This window comes from Urocampus carinirostris, chromosome 3, assembly GCF_059441175.1.
Source record: "Urocampus carinirostris isolate Australia breed hairy pipefish chromosome 3, RoL_Ucar_1.0, whole genome shotgun sequence".
In the NCBI taxonomy this organism is placed as follows: Eukaryota; Metazoa; Chordata; class Actinopteri; order Syngnathiformes; family Syngnathidae; genus Urocampus; species Urocampus carinirostris.
The window spans coordinates 10,087,130-10,107,543 of record NC_142351.1 but is presented as its reverse complement, the minus strand read 5'-3'; the positions used below and the strand labels follow the sequence as shown (position 1 = coordinate 10,107,543).

At 41.3% G+C, this 20,414-nt stretch overlaps 1 protein-coding gene and 1 long non-coding RNA gene across 3 annotated transcripts in view; one reads left to right on the top strand and one right to left on the bottom strand.

Annotated features, from left to right (window-relative positions):
* Positions 1–20,414, bottom strand: part of LOC148368622 (uncharacterized) — a 94,962-nt gene that overhangs the window by 44,784 nt on the left and 29,764 nt on the right. The gene's annotated exons all lie outside the window — the stretch shown is intronic.
* On the top strand, positions 1,052–10,614 carry LOC148368623 (pro-glucagon-like). 2 transcript variants are annotated; one of them, XM_088330604.1, is made up of 4 exons: positions 1,052–1,659; positions 1,737–1,836; positions 5,073–5,222; positions 9,663–10,614. In XM_088330604.1, exons 1-4 carry the CDS (start codon positions 1,647–1,649, stop codon positions 9,697–9,699), a joined length of 300 nt encoding a protein of 99 aa, XP_088186730.1. In that variant the 5' UTR covers positions 1,052–1,646; the 3' UTR covers positions 9,700–10,614. The 2 variants fall into 2 exon arrangements, with proteins under 2 accessions (XP_088186730.1, XP_088186731.1); XM_088330605.1 differs by lacking the exons at positions 1,052–1,659; positions 1,737–1,836 and adding an exon at positions 2,675–3,105.

Sequence of the window (20,414 nt, the reverse complement as noted above, 5' to 3'; positions counted from 1 at the left end):
TTATTCGTATGCAATGGAGTAGAAGTGAGTTTTAAGTTTAGATTTAAACATTTCCACTGAGGTTGCAGATCGAATCTCAGGGGGAAGAGCATTCCACAGCACCGGTGCCCGGATGGAGAACGCTCTCGAACCAGCAGAGGACTTCTTTGCTCTCGGGATCATCAGAAGACCAGCACTCTCAGATCGTAGGCTTCGGCCCGGGACATAGTGGCAGATCAGATCTGAAAGATAAGAGGGAGCAAGTCCATGTATGATTTTGTACAATACTAAGAGAACTTTGAAGTCACATCTTTGGCTAACTGGGAGCCAATGCAGGTTAGCCAAAATCGGTGTTATGTGATCGTACTTTTTTGTCCTGGTTAAGAGCCTCGCTGCGGCATTTTGTACTAGCTGAAGAGACTTGATTCTGGACTTCGGGAGACCGGAGAGTAGTGCATTGCAGTAATCGAGACGGGAGGTAACAAATGCATGAATTAATGTTTCCGCATCAGACTGAGACAGTATTGAACGGATTTTAGCAATGTTGCGAAGATGGAAGAAGGCAGTTCTAGTAATTTGTTTTACATGCATCTCAAAGGATAGTTCAGGGTCAAATATGACACCTAAATTTTTAACTGAGTCACTCTGTGTGATGTGACATTTGTCAATGTTCACAGCAGTTTTTGAGAATAAGTCCCGGCATTTAGAAGGACCAATGACTAACATTTCAGTCTTTTCAGAGTTAAGACGCAAGAAGTTGAGTGACATCCACTCTTTTATCTCAGTGAGACAGGCCTCCAAATTTCCACAGTTTAGTGTGGAAGATTCCTCCAACGGAAGATATAGTTGAGTGTCGTCTGCATAGCAATGGAAGCTGATATTGTACTTGCGAATAATATCACCTAACGGAAGCATGTAAATGTTGAAAAGTAGGGGGCCGAGCACTGAACCCTGCGGAACACCGCAGGTAACATTAAAGGGCTCAGATGTCGTTTCACCATATTTAACACAGTGTGTCCTATCTGAGAGGTAGGATTTGAACCACGAGAGGACAGCTCCTGAGAGACCAATAGTGACTGATTCAAATGATGATTGACACATTGGTTAGGAAATGAAACATCCCAGCATACACCGCGAACTACTTCGCCTTAGGGGGAAAATCGAGTCGGCGGCTGCTTGCCTTAGTTGCAAGACTTTGCGACTTATTATTGATCCATATATAAGGCGCACTGTATTATAAGGCGCATGGTCAGCTTTTAAAAAGAATAAAGGCTTTTAGGTGCACCTTATAGAGCGGAAAATACGGTACACATATCTTCTGTAAAACTATAATTTGAAGAATAACGTTACAATAATAGTGACATCTTACTTTAATTGGTCAGCCTAAGCCCACCATGGCTCAGCCAAACCCATCAGACTCATAAAGGAGGACGCAGTTGTTTCCTCACACCTGCTGTTGTCAAAAAAAGCCTGTCCCAGTTGCGACCGTTGACCCGCGTGGACGTGACACCACGTCACCGAGTTTCCAATCCTCCATAATGAGGAAGTGTCATCTTCTGTGGGAGGGGCCCCAAAGGATACTTGCTGCCTTTATAAAGTCACCAGATGTCCCCCTCTCAGAACTTCTCACTGGCTTCATGTTCTTCAGCTAAGGTTGGAGCTCACTTATGGCTGCACCAGGTAGGTTTTCTTCCAAACCGCATTTGTGATCCAAGAACAATTCTTAGCGTAAGAAAATGTCTGTGTTCTGTCGACAGGCGATAGGAGGATGATCCTTCTCATTTGGTGCATGATCGTTCCCATTTTCTTTTCCAGCAGTATGGAAGTCGTGATGGATACAAGGAGTCACCTGACTAGGTCATTATGTTTGTCGTTGCCTAATATAAGGGTGGGGAGATCTGACCAAATATCCATACTTAACGAGTAATTGGATCGGGTTAATACTATTGTCTTAAAATTGATACTATCGTCCCATTTTAGCTATCGCTAGAATGTTGCTGGTGTGTCGTAACAATATATTTACATTATAACTTTCAAATTCGATCGGATTGTGGTATCACTTTATGTGCACTAGTCAAGTTTATTTGTGACGCCCTTGATCACAAAGAGTCTCAAAGGGCTGCACAGACCACGGATTATTGCAAACCACCGACTATTATGACACCATCCCCTCATCTAAAACCTACATGAGGGCAAGGAAAAATTCAAAAACCTCAAGCCAAGTCACGTTTATTTGTGACGCCCTTAATCATAAGGAGTCTCAAAAGGCTACACCTACCAATGACTACTACAGACTATTATGACACCATACCCTGATCTGAAACCTACATGAGGGCAAGGAAAAACTAAAAAAAAACCTCAAGTCAAGTCATGTTTATTTGTGACGCCCTTAATGACAAAGAGTCTCAAAGGGATGCACAGACCACAGATTATTGCAAACCACCGACTATTATTACACCATCCCCTGATCTAAAACCTACATGAGGGCAAGGAAAAACTCAAAAACCTCAAGTCACGTTTATTTGTGACGCCCTTAATCATAAGGAGTCTCAAAGGGCTACACAGACCAATGACTAATACAGATTATTATGACACCATCCCCTGATCTAAAACCTACATGAGGGCATGGAAAAACTCAAAAACCTCAAGTCAAGTCACGTTTATTTGTGATGCCCTTAATCACAAAGAGTCTCAAAGGGCTGGACAAACCAGAGACAATTGCAAACTACAGTCTATTATGACACCATCCCCTGATCTAAAACCTACATGAGGGCAAAGAAAACCTCAAAAACCTAAAGTCAAATTAATTTGTGACGCCCTTAAACACAAGGAGTCTCAAAGGGCTGCACAGACTATTATTCCACCATTCCCTCATCTAAAACCAACATGAGGGCAAGGAAAACCTCAAAAACCTCAAGTCAAGTCATGCTTATTTGGATAGCCCTTATCTCAAGAAGTCCCAAAGGGCTGCACAGACTGCATACTATAATGACACCATCCCCTGATCTAAAACCAACATGAGGGCAAGGGAAAAACTCACACTTGAGAAATCTTGAGAAGGGGCCGCACATGAGGCAACATGAAGATTATTACCTTTGCATCCCTAGCTGATTCCATCAGAGTAAGGTAAGGACCCCCAAAAACCATACTCATGCAACATACATCAACATATATAATACAATGAACAATACTCAATAGACTATACTTATGAATAAATATAGTAGGTCGATCATTTTTAAAAAGTATTGGCATCTCTATACTACAAATACAGCGACCACTAGTGGTAAAAAAAAACGTGTCTCTTTTAAACACATTATTTTTAGGAATATGGCAGCGTCTGAAATAACGTCTGTCCGGACGCCCGGGGGGTGCATCCTTTACGTCGGGCATACAAATCTACCTAGCAACAACCCTAATAAAAAAAAATAATCAAAAGATTTCTTTGCAAATCAAACGTGTTTTATTCAGATTTCCAAATCTTCGTTCGGTTTGGAGATTTCTGAATTTCGGTTCGTTTATTAATCTGGATACTCGTGCTTCCGGACTTTCCCTAGCATTATAAGGTCGTGCATTTGCATATCATATTCCAAAGTTATCAAGGATATGTCAGAGTGTGCGCTTTCCTCATGCGTGAGAAGATAAGCAGGACATTGTGGTTCAGCCTTTAAGCATATTTATTCCTCAACAGCAAGCAAAACAGGAACAGGGCTCCATTCAATACAACATAGCAATCAACAAGACCCAAAAAAAAATTTGGTGCGTGCATGACGTCACACAATGGACAATGTCTTTCCGCAATATCACGAGTAAGAGCGCTATTAAATTGACAAATCTTAACAAAAGTAGACGCACGGAGAACACAAGAAAAATGGATAAGTGGTTGGGAATCAAGCCAAAACCTCAGCCCCAGATGAAAGATTCAAAAGAAGCTAACAAAATGTATGACGCTACAAAACGTAAACGTACATTAAAAGCATTGTGGAAAGAGGAGTTCAACGCAAACATTGCATGAATGGAGATGAGTAAATAGGTACATTCTGATGGCAGATGGAAAACAGCGATGTCATATACATGCAATGAATGTTATAAGTAGATTTATAACAAACTTATTTTAAAGTGTTGTTCTGTTGTATTATATATTATCAATCCTTAATACTTTGCAACAATGTTTTTTTATTTTTTTGGGGGGATTAGTCTTCTTATTGTGTTTCAAGTTGTGAAAAATAGGGGCAGGCAACTTTATGGCTGGGCAGGCAACTTTTCAGAGTTGTCTCCCCTGGTCCGGTAACTTTTTGTCACGGGTTTCAGACACTGAATATGGTTATGACAGGGCAATATGACAATGCTCTCACAATAAAGTATTTCTTATAGATCGATATCGATAATTATCGCGATAATCACATGTCCTTTGTCCTTTCATGTCTTAATATTGTACAATCAAAGGTATTGTATTATGCAGAATACAAAGTGCACCTGGTTAGAAAGGCACCTTCAAAAAAAAAAAACTCGTGAAAGGTTTTTCATATATAGGGCGCGTCAAACTATAAGGCGCATGAGATTACAACAGAAATATTAGGGAACACAACTAAAATGAATCTTTTCGTTTATAAATGGTTACCGCTTTTAGAAGCATTTCAATGCAATTATACATTTCTGAAGGTGTTTATCGTAAGGCGCACCACATTATAATGCGCAAATTTGAGGTTTTTGGGTGCGCTTCAAAGTATGGAAAATACTGTGTTTTGTTGACATTATTTTACAGTATTTGTTTACATTTTTGCTTTTTTTCGTTTGACTCTTTTGTTCTGAAACAGTTTCAATACAAATATTCACATAAGTTTAGACCGTTAGCATTGTACTTATTTAATTAAAAAAATACCATCTTACGCTGCTGTTATCGTAATTAGAATATAACTCAAGGAGAAAAGAGTTCAATTATTCAATGATCATGACATTTCCAACTAAAAAAGGTATCGGTATCGTTTCGGTATCGATCAATACTACCATGCATGGATCGCAACTAAAATTCCCAGTCACGTCTTTCTTATGAGTGGAATTTAGAGTTCTGATTTCTTTATATTCTTTCCCCCTAGATGGCATTCGTACAAGTTGGAAAAGGGACATAACATCATCGAGAACTATAAGAGACACTCGGAAGGAACCTTCACCAATGACATGACGGGCCATATGGATAGAATAAAGGCCAAAGACTTTGTGGCGTGGCTTAACACCAAACGAGAAGGGTAAGCCAAAAAATGCATGGAAAAGAGCGTAAAGTGCCTTGCAAAAGTATTGCCCCCCCTAAAAACATTTTTATAGTGACACAAGCACGGACGCAGCGGCTAATGGCTCACCAGCTACCGTATATTTTGCAGTTTTTTTCGTAGTTTGGCAGGGGGTGCGACTTATACTCTGGTGCAACTTGTATGTGGAATTATTAACACTATTATATCAATGGGTTTTAAATTTGTATTACCGATACAGTGGAACCTGGGTTTTTGAACGCCTCTCAGTTCGAACAAATCGGAGTCCTACCAAAAATTGAGAAATTCTTGCTTCGCTGTTCGGTCAAAAAAAATCGGAGTTCGAACGCCGGTAATGCGTGAGTGCGTACGATAGGGTGCGATGCTGAACGGCGTACGGGTGTAGATCGCTCTTTTCGTGACCAACTGTTATCACGTGCTTCGTTTTGCTTTCGCTTTTAATATAGGTGTACGAAGTGTTTTAGCCCCTAATTATGCCTCCGAAGAAAGTCAGTGCAAGCAGCAAAGTTGCTACAGGTGAAAAAAGAAAAGTAGTGCGTACAACTATTGCATTTAAGAAAGAAATAATAGCAAAATATGAAAGAGGTGTGCGAATGTCTGATCTTTCCTGCGCCTTCTGCTGACCACCACAAAGGTAAGAAATCATATGTATAATTCTTTTCTTTATCCTTTCTTTTTATTTTTACACGTTCATGTTAGCGTAATCATTCGTACGCAAGATTACGCTAACGCGAACGTACGATTAGCCTGGGTTAGCTTTAAGTTTACGTTAAACATTCAGGGTGTTGGAAGGATTAAAACGATTTACATTATTTTTAATGGGAAAAATGATTTTGGTGATCGAACAAGTCTGTTTTCGAACACGGTTCTGGAACGGATTATGGTCGAGAACCCAGGTTCCACTGTATATCATTCCACATGTTATTTTCACCCTAAACCGCAATGGGGTGATCTAGGCTTGAGTTGATCATTTAAACATTGCTGGGGTTTTGCGTACGTCAGTCATGCAGACATCAAATGGTAACTGGTAAATGTTCTGCATTTATATAGCGCTTCTCAAGTCATTGAAGACCTCCCAAAGCGCTTTACAATGTGCTTCACACTTACCCATTCACACACCAATAGGGAGTCAGCCATGCAAGGCGCCTGGGCATTAGGGATTCAGTGTCTTGCCCAAGGACACTTCGCCATATAACACGGACGAGGCGGGAATCTAACTTGAGACCCCTTGATCCCAAGACGAGCACTCTACCTCCTGAGCTAATTCTTGCAATCAATATAATCGCGATGATCACACGCACTTCGTCCCTTCATGTCCAGATAGCTCCCCGTTAGCGTGCAGGCCCTCTAAGGCTTCCAGGTTAGCCCCGTAAGCAGTCGGCTAGCAGGCTAGCCTGCTGTGCTAATTGTTTTTCCCCGGCTAGGTACCTGTTTGTTACTGTAATCGTTTTTTATTTGTTTTTTTTTTTGGCTCCCAGTTATCCTGGCTGCTTACTGCATGTTTTTGGTCAGCCAGTCTCTTGTTTTTTTCCGACGCTCGGTCCACGTTGCCCTCTATATTATCCGGCTAGCCTGCTGTGTCCCTAAAATGACTTCGTATCTCATTTTTGGGGGGGGGAAATATAATAAAAAAAGTAAAACAAAAAGCATTTGCATGTTTAAAGTATTGACTTTGGCGATATGACACCGCCTTTTCTTACGAATGTTCAGAAGATAAGGCGTAATTTCGCCAAAGTTAATCATTTCAATTTACTCAAATGTGATTATAATACGAGGTACAAATGCTCTGTTTTTTGTTCTTCTAAACATTCCCCAAGAATGAGATACTGAGTGGTTTTAGTAAAGTTTGCGTGAATGACCTATACTAGGAGTGGTATTTCACGAGGGGGGGACATTTAAATTTTTAAGAAATTTCAAACAAAATACAAAAACTGAAAGAAAATTTTGGCCCGTTAAGTAGACTGGATGAAAAAGCCTAACGGAAATGGTCAAAATATAATAACACATATATATAATAGCAAAGACACTACTACTTATAAACAAAATGATGCCTACACTGTCCCCATTGTCCCTTTGTCTGTCCACAACAAAATACTACAACAAAAATAGTAAAAAAATTACTACAAAACTAAATACTACAAAAACACCACTATAGTAATATATATATATATATGTAACACAAAAATACTACAGTAGAAATACTACAAAAATATCACTAAACATACTACTATGGAATTACTTTGAAAATAACTCTTCATAAATACTACAAAAATACCGCTGTTGTATTACTACAATACAAAAATATCACTACACAAATATTATGACAGAAATAATACAAAAATAAAACTACGGTACGCTACAAAACGTAAACGTACATTAAAAGCATCGCGGAAAGAGGAGTTCAATGAACATCGCATGAATGAAGACGAGTAAATACGGGTACATACTGATGGCAGATGGAAAGCAGCGATGTCATATACATGCAATGAATGTTATCAGTAGATTTATAATAAACTTAATTTTAAAGTGTTGTTCTGTTATATATTCTGATTATCAATCCTTAATACTTTGCGATTATTGAGTTTCAAGTTGTGAAAAATGGGGCAGGCAACTTTTCAGAGTTCTGGTGTCTGCTAACTTTTTGTTATGAGTTCCAGACACTGTTTTAACAATTAAATACAAAATAACATTGCAATCAATTGGTACTATGTAACCGCGGTGTACCCGTCCCACCAAAGATCCACATTTATGCTGGACTGGATGATGAGGTTTTTATTACAGTTGCTGCAAATGAATGAGTCACACACAACACGTAGTTAGCTCCTCTGCTGGCTTTCAACACGTTAGCAGCGCGCTGTAGACTGCCCAAACATATCAAATAGTTTTCTTTTTAGTTTACATAAAATTCATTATAGAATATCAACCATCACAAAACATTTTTACATACATTTTAACAAGATACTTTTAACAGGAGATCGTATAGTGTTGTTTTTCGTTTACAATGAATCCAACATATTTGTCTTTAAACTGAATTTTAACCAACATCATCCTTTTTATATATATGAGAAAATAGAAATAATAACGAGTATAAAAACGGGTACAATTTACCTGCAAATGAATGAGTCACACACAACACGTGGTTAGCTCCTCCGCTGGCTTTCAACACTATAAAGGGAATTAGTATTTTAGCACAACATGCAACGTCCGGCAAAACTAACATAAATGGCGACAGAAACAAAACGAAAATAAAACCAAACAGCTTGAGAACATCAATCACATTACTGTGCATGTTGAGAGATTTGTCAGCTTTGGTTTTAATGTTTAAAATTAACTTTTTGCGGAGCACCAAAAGATCGTACCTTACCGTTAGCCAACGGCATCCGCCTTCCGGTCACAAGATCAAAAGCCAAACCAAACCTTACCCCATACCAGCAGGTGGCACTGTTGGACTCGTCATTGCCGGACACTTACACTAAAACTATACAACATATTTCAGGAGGAATTTCAATAAAACAAAAATTATTATTACACCCGTTAAGCTATTCAATAATCAATTAACAAATCACCATAACTGTACTTTCCAAAACAACTCACCTCGTGTTATTTGGCATCAAAATATAAAAATTAACATCACAGCACACTCTTAACCCAGTCCAGCATAAAATGGCATACCTCACCCAAGGCCTTATTTGTTGCTTATGCTAACGGCTGACTCACTCTTACTATTTCACTTTTTACAGATATCACAAACAACCTCTACACACATATTTTCACATATTATCATCTTCACAGTAAGTGTGTTCCCAGTAAATACATCTCACCTGCAAAATAGATGATAAATATCAGTCTCACACGACGCCATTTAATTGTTAGCATTAAGGTTAATTGATTGAGCAAGTCTCACTAAATCACGTGAGGTCCCGCGAGACTTGCGCTAAACACCCTTCTTTGCCATCTGGTGGTGATATACTGGTACTTCTCTTACCGTTTCTGTTATACAAAACGCAATACCCGGAAAAATACTAATAAACTTCCCTTAAAAGTCAAATACGGATTACATAACATAAATCCCAAAAAATATAAGATTTTAACTACCACACTGCACTTCCTATTGATTTTCGGTCAAGCCCGTCCCCCCGCAAAAGATGAAAAACTTATTTTTCGGACATTTTAAAGCAGGGGACCTTCTCTCTCATGCAATTGTCATACTTATTTCAAATAAATAAAAATGAAATACGAAATAAGAGTTTTAGTAGTGAACTGGCAATAACATCAAATCAAACTACTAGGCAGGGCCTACTTTAACACCTTTACTGCCCTCTAGCGAGAGGAAGGGGTATTTGGTTAAAACTTCTATTTAAGAAAAAAAATGATTATATAAGTATATAAACTCTATACTTCATCCCTTTTTTTTTGCAGATTTCACGGAAGCTTGGTTCAAATCACAGAAGTCTGAAAGAAGAAGCACAAAACATTCCTTGTGTTCATTTTTGGGTTGGGGTAGAAATAAGAGTGGATCCATTGATCTTGTTATTATATTCATCCATCCATCCATCCATTATCTGAACCGCTTATCCTCAGTAGGGTCGCAGGGGTGCTGGAGCCCATCCCAGCTATCTTCGGGCAGTGGGCAGGGGACACCCTGAAGCAGTTGCCAGCCAGTCGCAGGCAATGTTCCCTGTAATTTTCCAGGGGTCTGAGCGTTCTCACAAAGTCGGTGAGCAACGCTTGAAACAACAGTGAGCAACAGCAATCCCAAGTGTGGCAACTAAATCATTATCAAACATGTCCAAAACTTGACACCACGTTACATTTTGCTGAGTTTCCGGCAATGCAAAATGATTTTTCTCTTTTGAATGAATTGACTCATGTGATATTGCAAAGGTTGTACGGCCTACAAATGTCGTTTGTTCTTACAATTTTTTCACAAGATATTTCTTTTTATTTCCTGATATATTTTGTCGCATAATATTCACATTTTTGGGGGCTCATTTAGTCGGTTGTAAGATACAGAACTGTACTTAATCACATTTTTTAGTGGAAGTAGTGGCAACAAGATTCACTTGATATCATTGGAAATTATTTGAATGCAACACAAACTTTTTCTTCTTTTTTCGTGTTTTTTTTCTACTTTTTTTAAAAATTCCTTTAAAAAAATCTCATTGTGTTTATTTTTTCCGAGCTGTTACTTTTTTCTTTTTGTTCTCTATTTACTTGCTTTTCTTTTTTCTGGCTTTTTTCTAAATTTTTCCTTCTCTTTTTTTCTCTTACTTTTGTTTCTTTTTTCTCAGCTTTTCACTACTTTTTCATTTTGGTATTTTTTTCTTTTTTGTTCTATTCCCCCCTTCCTTTAAGTCATTTTGTGCACAATTTTACATAATATTTGGTCATGTTGGGATTAAAGAAGCAAAAACAACCCGAAGAGCCGTTTACGACCCGAAAGAGCCGGTTCGTTTTAATAAGCCGAGCCAAAGAAGCCGGTTCTCTAATAACTTTACTCAACTTCGTTCCACTTCAAAATACCGCATTTAGGACACAACGTCTGGGGAACCCGCGTATTTTTACCTTCATGCACTGTAACTTTGACTTAAGTCGCTTCTTATTTAGTAATCTGGAGCCCTCATTTTTGTGCGCTGGCTAGATTTTCTTGTGCGCTGAGAATGTCCGAGCAGTGCGCAATTGCGCACGTGTGCAGCTTAGAGGGAACACTGGTCGCAGGGCACACGGAGACAGTCGCTCATTCCCACCTAGAGACAATTTGGACTGGCCAATTAACCTGACATGCATGTTTTTGGTAATGTGGGAGGAAACCGGAGTGCCCGGAGTAAACCCACACAAGCACGGAGAGAACATGCAAACTCCACACAGGAGGTTCGATCTCATGACCTCAGAACTGTGCCGCACACGCGCTAATCACTGCGCCGCCGTGCTGCTTGTTATTATAGTCAGGATTAATTTAACGGGACACTGTGTACTATTGAGCATCTGGTAGTGGTAAAGAAATACTTCATGTGTTAGGATAAAACAATATTAATATTAATGATGAGCCAAAATCAGCGTGCGGCGGCACAGTGGTTAGCCCGTGTGCACCCCAGTTCTGAGGTGTGGAGAAAGAGGGATAGAGGGAGAGAGAAATCGAGAGGGAGATCGAGAGGGAGATCGAGGGAGAGATCGAGAGATCGAGAGATCGAGAGAGATCGAGAAGGATCGAGAGAGATCGAGAGAGATCGAGAGATCGAAAGAGAGTTCAAGAGAACAAGAGAGAGATCGAGAGAGAGATTGAGAGTTCGAGAGTTCGAGAGAGAGAGGTCGAGAGATCGAGACAGATCAAGAGAAATCGAGGGATCGAGAGAGAGAGATCTCGAGAGAGAGAGAGAGAGATAGAGAGATAGAGAGAGAGCGAGAGAGTGGTAGAGAGAAAGATCGAGAAAGATCGAGAAAGATCGAGAAAGATCGAGAGAGATCGAGAGAGATCGAGAGAGCGAGAGATCGAAAGAGAGTTCAAGAGAACAAGAGAAAAATCGAGAGAGAGATCGAGAGAGGGATCGAGAGAGGGATCGAGAGCTCGAGAGAGAGAGCTCGAGAGAGATCGAGAGAGTTCGAGAGAGATCGATAGAGGTCGAGAGAGGTCGAGACAGGTCGAGAGATCGAGTGATCGAGAGATCGAGAGATCGAGAGAGATCGAGAGATCGAAAAAGAGTTCAAGAGAACAAGAGAGAGATCGAGAGAGAGATCGAGAGAAGGATCGAGAGAGAGATCGAGAGAAGGATCGAGAGAGAGATCGAGAGAGGGATCGAGAGCTCGAGAGAGAGATTGAGAGCTCGAGAGAGAGATTGAGAGCTCGAGAGAGAGAGATCGAGAGATCGAGAGAGATCGAGAGGGATCCAGAGAGATCGAGAGAGACCGAGAGACACCGAGAAAGATCGAGAGAGATCGAGAGAGATCGAGAGAGAGAGCGACCGAGAGAAAGAGCGAGAGAGTGATAAAGAGAAAGATCGAGAAAGATCGAGAGAGATCAAGAGAGATCTCGAGAGAGAGAGCAAGAGATAGAGAGAGATCGAGAGATCGAGAGATCGAGAGATCGAGAGATCGAGAGAGAGATCGAGAAAGAGAGAGAGAGAGACTTCCTCTTCGGGTGGCGCTGTGAGAGGTCACACAGTATCCACCCGAAGAAGAAGTCCGGCTTTTACTTCCTGGTTTGTGTAATCATAACAAAGTGTACTGTATCTCCAGCGCGCTAAGAACTTTGATTATTGTTTAATATCTCATGCATCCATTCAATATGGTTGGTGTAAAGTGTAAAGAGGCGAGCCGTTTCTTTTAAAACGAAAGTGGAATAAGAAAGCTTGATGCGGTTGAGAAAATGGTTGGAACGCTTTTTTCCGGCCACTTTTTACCACAGTATGTATCCTCTTGAAGCGCATCTTCCAAAAGTAAGTTAAACTTCACTTTAAAGAGCATGTTATTTTATGAAATGTTTATTTTTTAAGTACAAAACAATACAGGTTACTTATATAAACCTTAAACATGCAAAATATAGCACTGAAGCAACTTACAAACAAAATTCAACTTACGAACAATCGTCCGTTCGTAAATAGGGCAGTGTCTGTACGGGTGTTGGGTAAAAATCACAGTAATGTGTAGCTAAAATTTTCAGTTGCAGGAATTGCTCCACATAAGAATTTACCACTGGGAAACGGTACCTTAATTTTTTGCATGGCCCCTAATAAATGTCCATATTTGGTCATTAATCCTTGCACCATTTTAGGTTTAGGTGAAGACCCTACGAGAGATCGTTACCAAAAATGTCAAAGCCTACAAAAAATTGCAGCAGAAGTTTTTCATGTCCATTTCGCTTCTTTTTAAAAATCTGGAGTCAAACGTACAGCCCGCAAGTTGGATCAGGCCTCCCAACAGATTTAATCCAGCCCATGAAACAATGCTGCGAGGAGCTCAAGAGAAAAATGATCCTCCAACAATGACCTACATTTTTAAACATGTCCACTGGATGTCGCCAAAGTTAAGCGCCATTCTCAAAATAATCCACCGACAATAGCTGCTTTTCCTGACCACCATTTATCAACCAGAGACCATTTAAAGGGACAAAAATCCTAATTTTGGGTAAACATTTTATTTCAAAAAAGATAATCAAAGCAAAAATATACTTTTAAAACATTAAATAACTGGTTATTTATTTGTCATACTGTCTATTTGCGTATGTTAGTGTAATGTGTCCTAGCAGAGTGTTTTTATTTTATCTTTTAGATACATTGGTTTGAGAGTAATGTACCGTATTTTCCGCACTATAAGGCGCACCGTGTTATAAGGCGCACCTTCAATGAATTATATATTTTTAAACTTTTTCCATACATAAGGCGCACCCCATTATAAGGCGCTATAAGTGCATGCTGGTTTAAGATCAGGTAATTGTGCAATTTTTTAATTGTAATCCTGTGCAGTCCTTCGAGACATTTTTGTGATTAAGGGCGTCATAAATAAATGTCAGTTAACTTGACTTGGCTACAGTAGAGGATGTAGTTACGTTATGCAACCGTTAGATGGTGCCGCGCTAAAGGGAATGTCAACAAAACAGTCAGATAGGTCAGTCAAACTTTATTAACAAACAAGCTTTCCACAACTCCATTCACTCCCAAAATGAATAAACAGACGTTTTATTATTTTCTCTGAGGTAAAGCATTTTCGTGACACATCTTTAACATCTTTGAACAACACCAAGGCATAACATTTTACTTTTCCTCCATTTAGTCAACACGCAAAAAAACGTCTGATACTGTTATGGTAAATGAAACGTTCGTGCAATCGCAATATAGTGACACTCGTAATGTGCAAAAACAACAAGTGCAAAACAATAACAGTAAAGCAATAACATAATAACTGTAAAATGTAAAACTTTGTAGTGGGTTTTACATAATTCACCCATGGAACCATTGTTCAGTTAGCGAGTTCCTAGGGGGACTCTTAATTCTGCCGACTCGAGCCAGTCTCGCGTTCGATTCATTTATGTTGAACTCTCTCGCTGCTGCTCTATTCCCGTGTTCTACTGCGTGACTGATCGCCTTGAGTTTAAACTCTGCGTTGTAAGCGTGTCTCTGAATAGGAGCCATTTCAGGGTCTTTATACAAACGCACAAATAAAAGAGAATCGTTGTTTAATATTTCCCAGTATGCGCAGCACACTTCTTCTTCTACGCGAAAAATGGAGTGGGTGGCTGCTTACCGTAAGTTGCGAGACCTTGTAATTCAATATTGATCCATATATAAGGCGCACCGGACTATAAGGCGCATAGTCAACTTTAAAAAATAATAATAATCAGATTTTATGTGTGCCTTATAGTGCAGAAAATACGGTAATTTCAATTCTCTGTTTATGCTGCAAAATTAAAAATGGGTTTGTTTTCACTTTGATCTTTTGCACTGTAATTATTCTTTGTGTGCTATTTTGGACACTTTGCAGTTTGCACGGGTTTCCCTGCGTTAGATAAACTGTTGTGGAAATAAATTCAATTGTTTTTTTTCGTTTTTTTTGTTTGTTTTTCTACAGAGTCCTATTTCTAACCTTTAGCCCTGAACTGAAAAGAGTTTGACAACCCTGTTTTAAATCCTCGCATGCAAGGCAAGCACTTTTGACTCTGGCTCCCGTTTTGATCCGGACCTGTTTCTTGTAACGATCCCCGATCCAAGCTTTGTTCTCCTGTCCCGGCTACCCGTATCCCGATTCTGTTTCCTGTATCGATCCTCGATCCAAGTTCCGTTCTTCTCCCCCGGCTACCCGTATCCTGATTCGGTTTCCTGTATCAATCCCCGATCCAAGCTCCGTTCTCCTGTCCCGGCTACCTGTATCCTGATTCTGTTTCCTGTATCGATCCTCGATCCAAGCTCCGTTCCCCTGTCCCGGCTACCCGTATCCTGATTCTGTTTCCTGTATGGATCCCCGATCCAAGCTCCGTTCTCCTGTCCCGGCTACCCGTATCCTGATTCTGTTTCCTGTATCGATCCTCGATCCCAGTTCCGTTCTTCTGTCCCGGCTACCCGTATCCTGATTCTGTTTTCTGTATCGATCCTCGATCCAAACTCCGTTCTCCTGTCCCGGCTACCCGTATCCCGATTCAGTTTCCTGTATCGCTCCTCGATCCAAGCTCTGTTCTCCTGTCCCGGCTACCCGTATCCTGATTCTGTTTCCTGTATCGATCCTCGATCCAAGCTCCGTTCTTCCATCCCGGCTACCCGTATCCTGATTCTGTTTCTGTATCGATCCCCGATCCAAGCTCTGTTCTCCTGTCCCGGCTACCCGTATCCTGATTTGGTTTCCTGTATCGATCCCCAATCCAAGCTCCGTTCTCCTGTCCCGGCTACCCGTATCCCGATTCGGTTTCCTGTATCGATCCCCGATCCAAGCTCCGTTCTCCTGTCCCAGCTACCAGTATCCTGATTCTGTTTCCTGTATCGATGCTCGATCCAAGCTCCGTTCTCCTGTCCCGGCTACCTGTATCCTGATTCTGTTTCCTGTGTTGATCCTTGATCCAAGCTCCGTTCTCCTGTCCCGGCTACCCGTATCCTGATTCTGTTTCCTGTGTTGATCTTCGATCCAAGCTCCGTTCTCCTGTCCCGGCTACCCGTATCCTGATTCTGTTTCCTGTATCGATCCTCGATCCAAGTTCCGTTCTTCTGTCCCGGCTACCCGTATCCTGATTCTGTTTCCTGTATCGATCCTCGATCCAAGCTCCGTTCTTCCATCCCGGCTACCCGTATCCTGATTCTGTTTCTGTATCGATCCCCGATCCAAGCTCTGTTCTCCTGTCCCGGCTACCCGTATCCTGATTTGGTTTCCTGTATCGATCCCCAATCCAAGCTCCGTTCTCCTGTCCCGGCTACCCGTATCCCGATTCGGTTTCCTGTATCGATCCCCGATCCAAGCTCCGTTCTCCTGTCCCAGCTACCAGTATCCTGATTCTGTTTCCTGTATCGATGCTCGATCCAAGCTCCGTTCTCCTGTCCCGGCTACCCGTATCCTGATTCTGTTTCTGTATCGATCCCCGATCCAAGCTCTGTTCTCCTGTCCCGGCTACCCGTATCCTGATTCTGTTTCCTGTATCGATCCTCGATCCAAGCTCCGTTCTTCTGTCCCGGCTACCTGTATCCTGATTCTGTTTCCTGTATTGATCCCTGATCCCTGGCTTCCCGCTCATCCTGACTTCCAGACTTGTTCCGATCTCCGACCACGCTCCGTCTCCCGTCCCAGCTGCCCGACTCGTTCCGATCTCCGACCACGCTTCGTTCCTCCTGCCCAGCGAGCACCAGATTGCTGTCTTTTTCCTCTGGCTCCTGACTTCCCCGATCCCTTAATGAAGCATTGTGCGAAACGTTACGCATTTGGGTCCCCTGCTTGTACCAGTCATGACACAATCGACTGTGATTGACAGGTATGTCAAATCTATTAATGACCCATAGCGCCGTATCAAAGGTATGATTAAAGCAGAAGTCAACCCAAAGTATTTTGTCAACAAATCCCTTGCATCTTGTCTTAAAGGGACAGTGTGTAATATTTGGTGCCTCCTGGTGGTACAAAAAAAATAATTGGCAAATAATACATGACCTGTCATACTAAAGTTCATTTTTAGAAACATCCATAGGTCGAGAAATTCTTTAACATATCGGAATCCATACCTAGTAGTCGCCTTTATGTGTGTCTGGTATCTTGCTGCTCTGCTGTGCTTATTTGGCACTGATTTTCATTGGCATGAGACAATACAGTGCCATCTAGTGGTCAAATACTAGTTTGCTAAGAGTGGTCTCTACTCAGCCGTCGATTGCTAAATCCATTATGATGTGCCTGATCCTCAGAGCTGTCTCGGTCTCTTCAATTCTCATCACGGTGATACAAATTACAAATTGATTTTTCCCCAAAGGGATTCAGTCGCTATTAGAAGAATTTTCAAGAGGAAACTGATCTTAGTGTCAGGACCAGAACGGAGACAGGACCCACTTGCGTTGCGTTTCACACAAGTTTTATCAGAAGAAAGAGAAGGGTTGCACCCACGATCCGGTGGGGAAACAGGTCGCTCTGAACGCGGAAGTCGGACTTCTGTGGCGGGCAGTGTCGGGAACAGAAAAAACAGGTCAGTAGCCGGGACAGGAGAGCAAAAACGTGGACGGGGTCGGAAACGAGTCGTAAGTCAGAAGAGGAGAGTAGACGTAGTCAGTATCATAAACAGGTCGAAGCTGGGGGACAGACAGGAGCAAAAAATAGGTGGGAGTCAGGGTCGAAAAAGGCTTGCCTAGTGTTGACTGAGATTCGCAGACGGACTGACAAAAGGGACAGACAGGAGTGGGTTTAAATAGGGACAGGGAGCCAATCAGAGTCTGAGGCAGTTGGCGCCAAAGGAGCGGGCACAGGTGATTCACATCACTTATCATGACTTATCACTATTGCTGTGCAATGTTCCCTCTAAGCGTGCGCACTGCCCGCACATTCTCAGCACACAAGAAAATCTAGCCAGCGCACAAAAATCAGAGCTCGAAATTGCTAATTAAGAAGTGAATTAAGTCAAAGTTACAGTGCATGAAGGTAAAAATACACGGCTTCCCATGACGTTGTGTCCTAAATGCGGTATTTTGAAGTCGAGTCGAAGGAGAACGAAGTTGAGTAAAGTTAGTAGAGTTTTTGGGGAACCGGCTTCTTCGGCTCGGCTCACTAAAGAGAACCTTGGGTCCCAAACGGCTCTTCAGGTTGTTTTTGCTTCTTTTTTTCCCTAAACGACTAAATATTATGTAAAATTGGTCAAAAATGACTTAAAGGAAGGAGGGGGGAAATAGAACAAAAAAGAAAAAAAACACAAAAATGAAAAAGTAGTGAAAAGCTGAGGAAAAATAAACAAAAGAGGGAGAAAAAAGAAGGAAAATTTCAGAAAAAGCCAGAAAAAGAAAACAAAAGAAAGAAACAAAGTAAAGAAAGTAAATAGAGAACAAAAAGACAAAAGTAACGGCTAGGAAAAAATAAACACAATGAGAATTTTTTTAAAGCAATTAAAAAAACAGGGAAAAAGAAGAAAAAGTTTGTGTTGCATTCAAATAATTTCCAATTATATCAAGTGAATCTTGTTGCCAATATTGTACTTCCACTAAAAAATGTGATTAAATACAGTTGTGTATCGTGCCACCGACTAAATAAGCCCCCCAAAAATGTTAGTATTGTGCAACAAAAGATACCAGGAAAAAAAATAAATGAAAATCTAGTGAAAGAATTGTTGTAAAAACAAATGACGTTTATAGGCTGTACAACCTTTGCAATCGTACATGAGTCAATTCATTCAAAAGTGAAAAATAATTTGGCATTGTCCGGAAACTCCGCAAAATGTACAAGCCGCTACTTTTACTTTGACATATTAAACACTGCGGCTTTACATAGGGTCCGGGTTATTCTTTTTTTTTGTGGTGGCACCAAGGAAAACAGCAAGCTGCTCTTTTCCACAACGCATGCGCTCTGAAAACAAAACATCGTGGTGACGCCTAAAAACATTTGTGATGCTCTTCAAGAGAAATGAGTCCGTGTTTTTTCCAACAATATTTATATAAAACTTAAAGGAGCAAAAGAGCTGCCAAATGTCACGGTTGCTATGGCGCCCAATTGGCCCTGCCCGTGTGGCGCCGGCTGCAGCTTGTTGATGGATTGGCTTTCCGTCTATTTAAGCTCAGTGCTCTCATTTTTCCTTTGTCAGTCCATCAATGAACCTCTGCCCCGCAAGACGTGGGTTTTGACTCGGTCCTGTTTTCCTATTGGTATTCCCTGTCCGGTATTGTTCCTGTTTATTCTTGTCCTGTTTAATACCTGTGCCCGCTCTTTTGGCGTCAACCGCTGCGGGTTCTGATTGGCTCCCTGTCCTTATTTAAACTCTGTCCTGTCAATCCCCTGTGGTCGATCCGTCTGCGAATCTCTGTTTTTACACGGCAAGGCCTTTTCCGACCCTGACTCACGCCTGTCCTGTTTTTTTGCTCCTGTTTGTCTCCCGCTACAACCTGTTTTGATCTCGACCACATCTGCTCTCCCGTCTCGAATTACGATCCGTTTTTTATCCCAGTCACGTCTGCTCTCCCGTCCCGGTTTACGACTCGTTTCCGACCCCGACCACGTCCTGCTCTCCCAGTCCAGACTACAGACCAGTTTTTTGCCCCTGACACCGCTATCGCTTGCTACGGAAGATCCACTTCCGTGTTCGAATCACATGCCAAGTACGAGAGCGAACACCACTTCCTCTTTCCTTGTGGTAAACGTTACGTGAGCGGGTCCTGTTTCTGTTCTGGTCCTGACACCAAATGTCTTTTCTGTTTTCTCAAAAAGCAAAGAAGGTCCTTTGATTGACAATAAGTCTCTTTGCAAGTACCATGCAGCTATAGCCTGGAGAGGAGCTTGAGTGAGTGTCAACACCTCACCAGGCTGTCTGCAGGATGGAGTGTCCCTGAAGGCATCCTGTTATAACAGCTTCTCCTCTGTTCTCTACTTTGAGAAACCTCATCTGGGGCCTGTTCTGAGAGGGCAGCCATCGCTCTGATGAGAAGCCGTCACAGACCTTGTACAATTTTTCCGCTTCTTTCTTCATTCTCACGCTTAAGACGGGTGTTTGTTGTCACGGTTGCCATGGCGCCCAATTGGCCCCGCCCGTGTGGCACCAGCTGCGGCTCATTGACAAATTGTCTTTCCGTCTATTTAAGCTCAGCGCTCTCAGTTTTCCTTTGTCAGTCCATCACCGAACCTCTGCCCCACAAGCAGGGTTGGGTAGGGTTACTTTAACTGGATTACTTTCAATTACTTTTCGATTACTTCAATACCAAATATGCTAATAAAAGACAAAAGAAACTAAATACCTGTATGAATCAAATAACTAAATTTTGTGCAGGCTTGGAATACATGGAACGGCAAAAATGATGTTGGCAAGCTGTTTAGATTTATTTTCATTTTGTTTCTGTCGCATTTAATGTTCGTTTTGCCGGAGATCAAAGAGATCAAAGCCAGGAGAGAAAGCTTACCACCTGTTGTGAGTCATCATTTGATTCATATTTAGTTTCTTTTGTCTTTTATGAGCATATTTGGTATTGGAGTAATCCAAAAGTCATTGAAAGTAATCCAGTTAAAGTAACCCTACCCAACCCTGCCCAC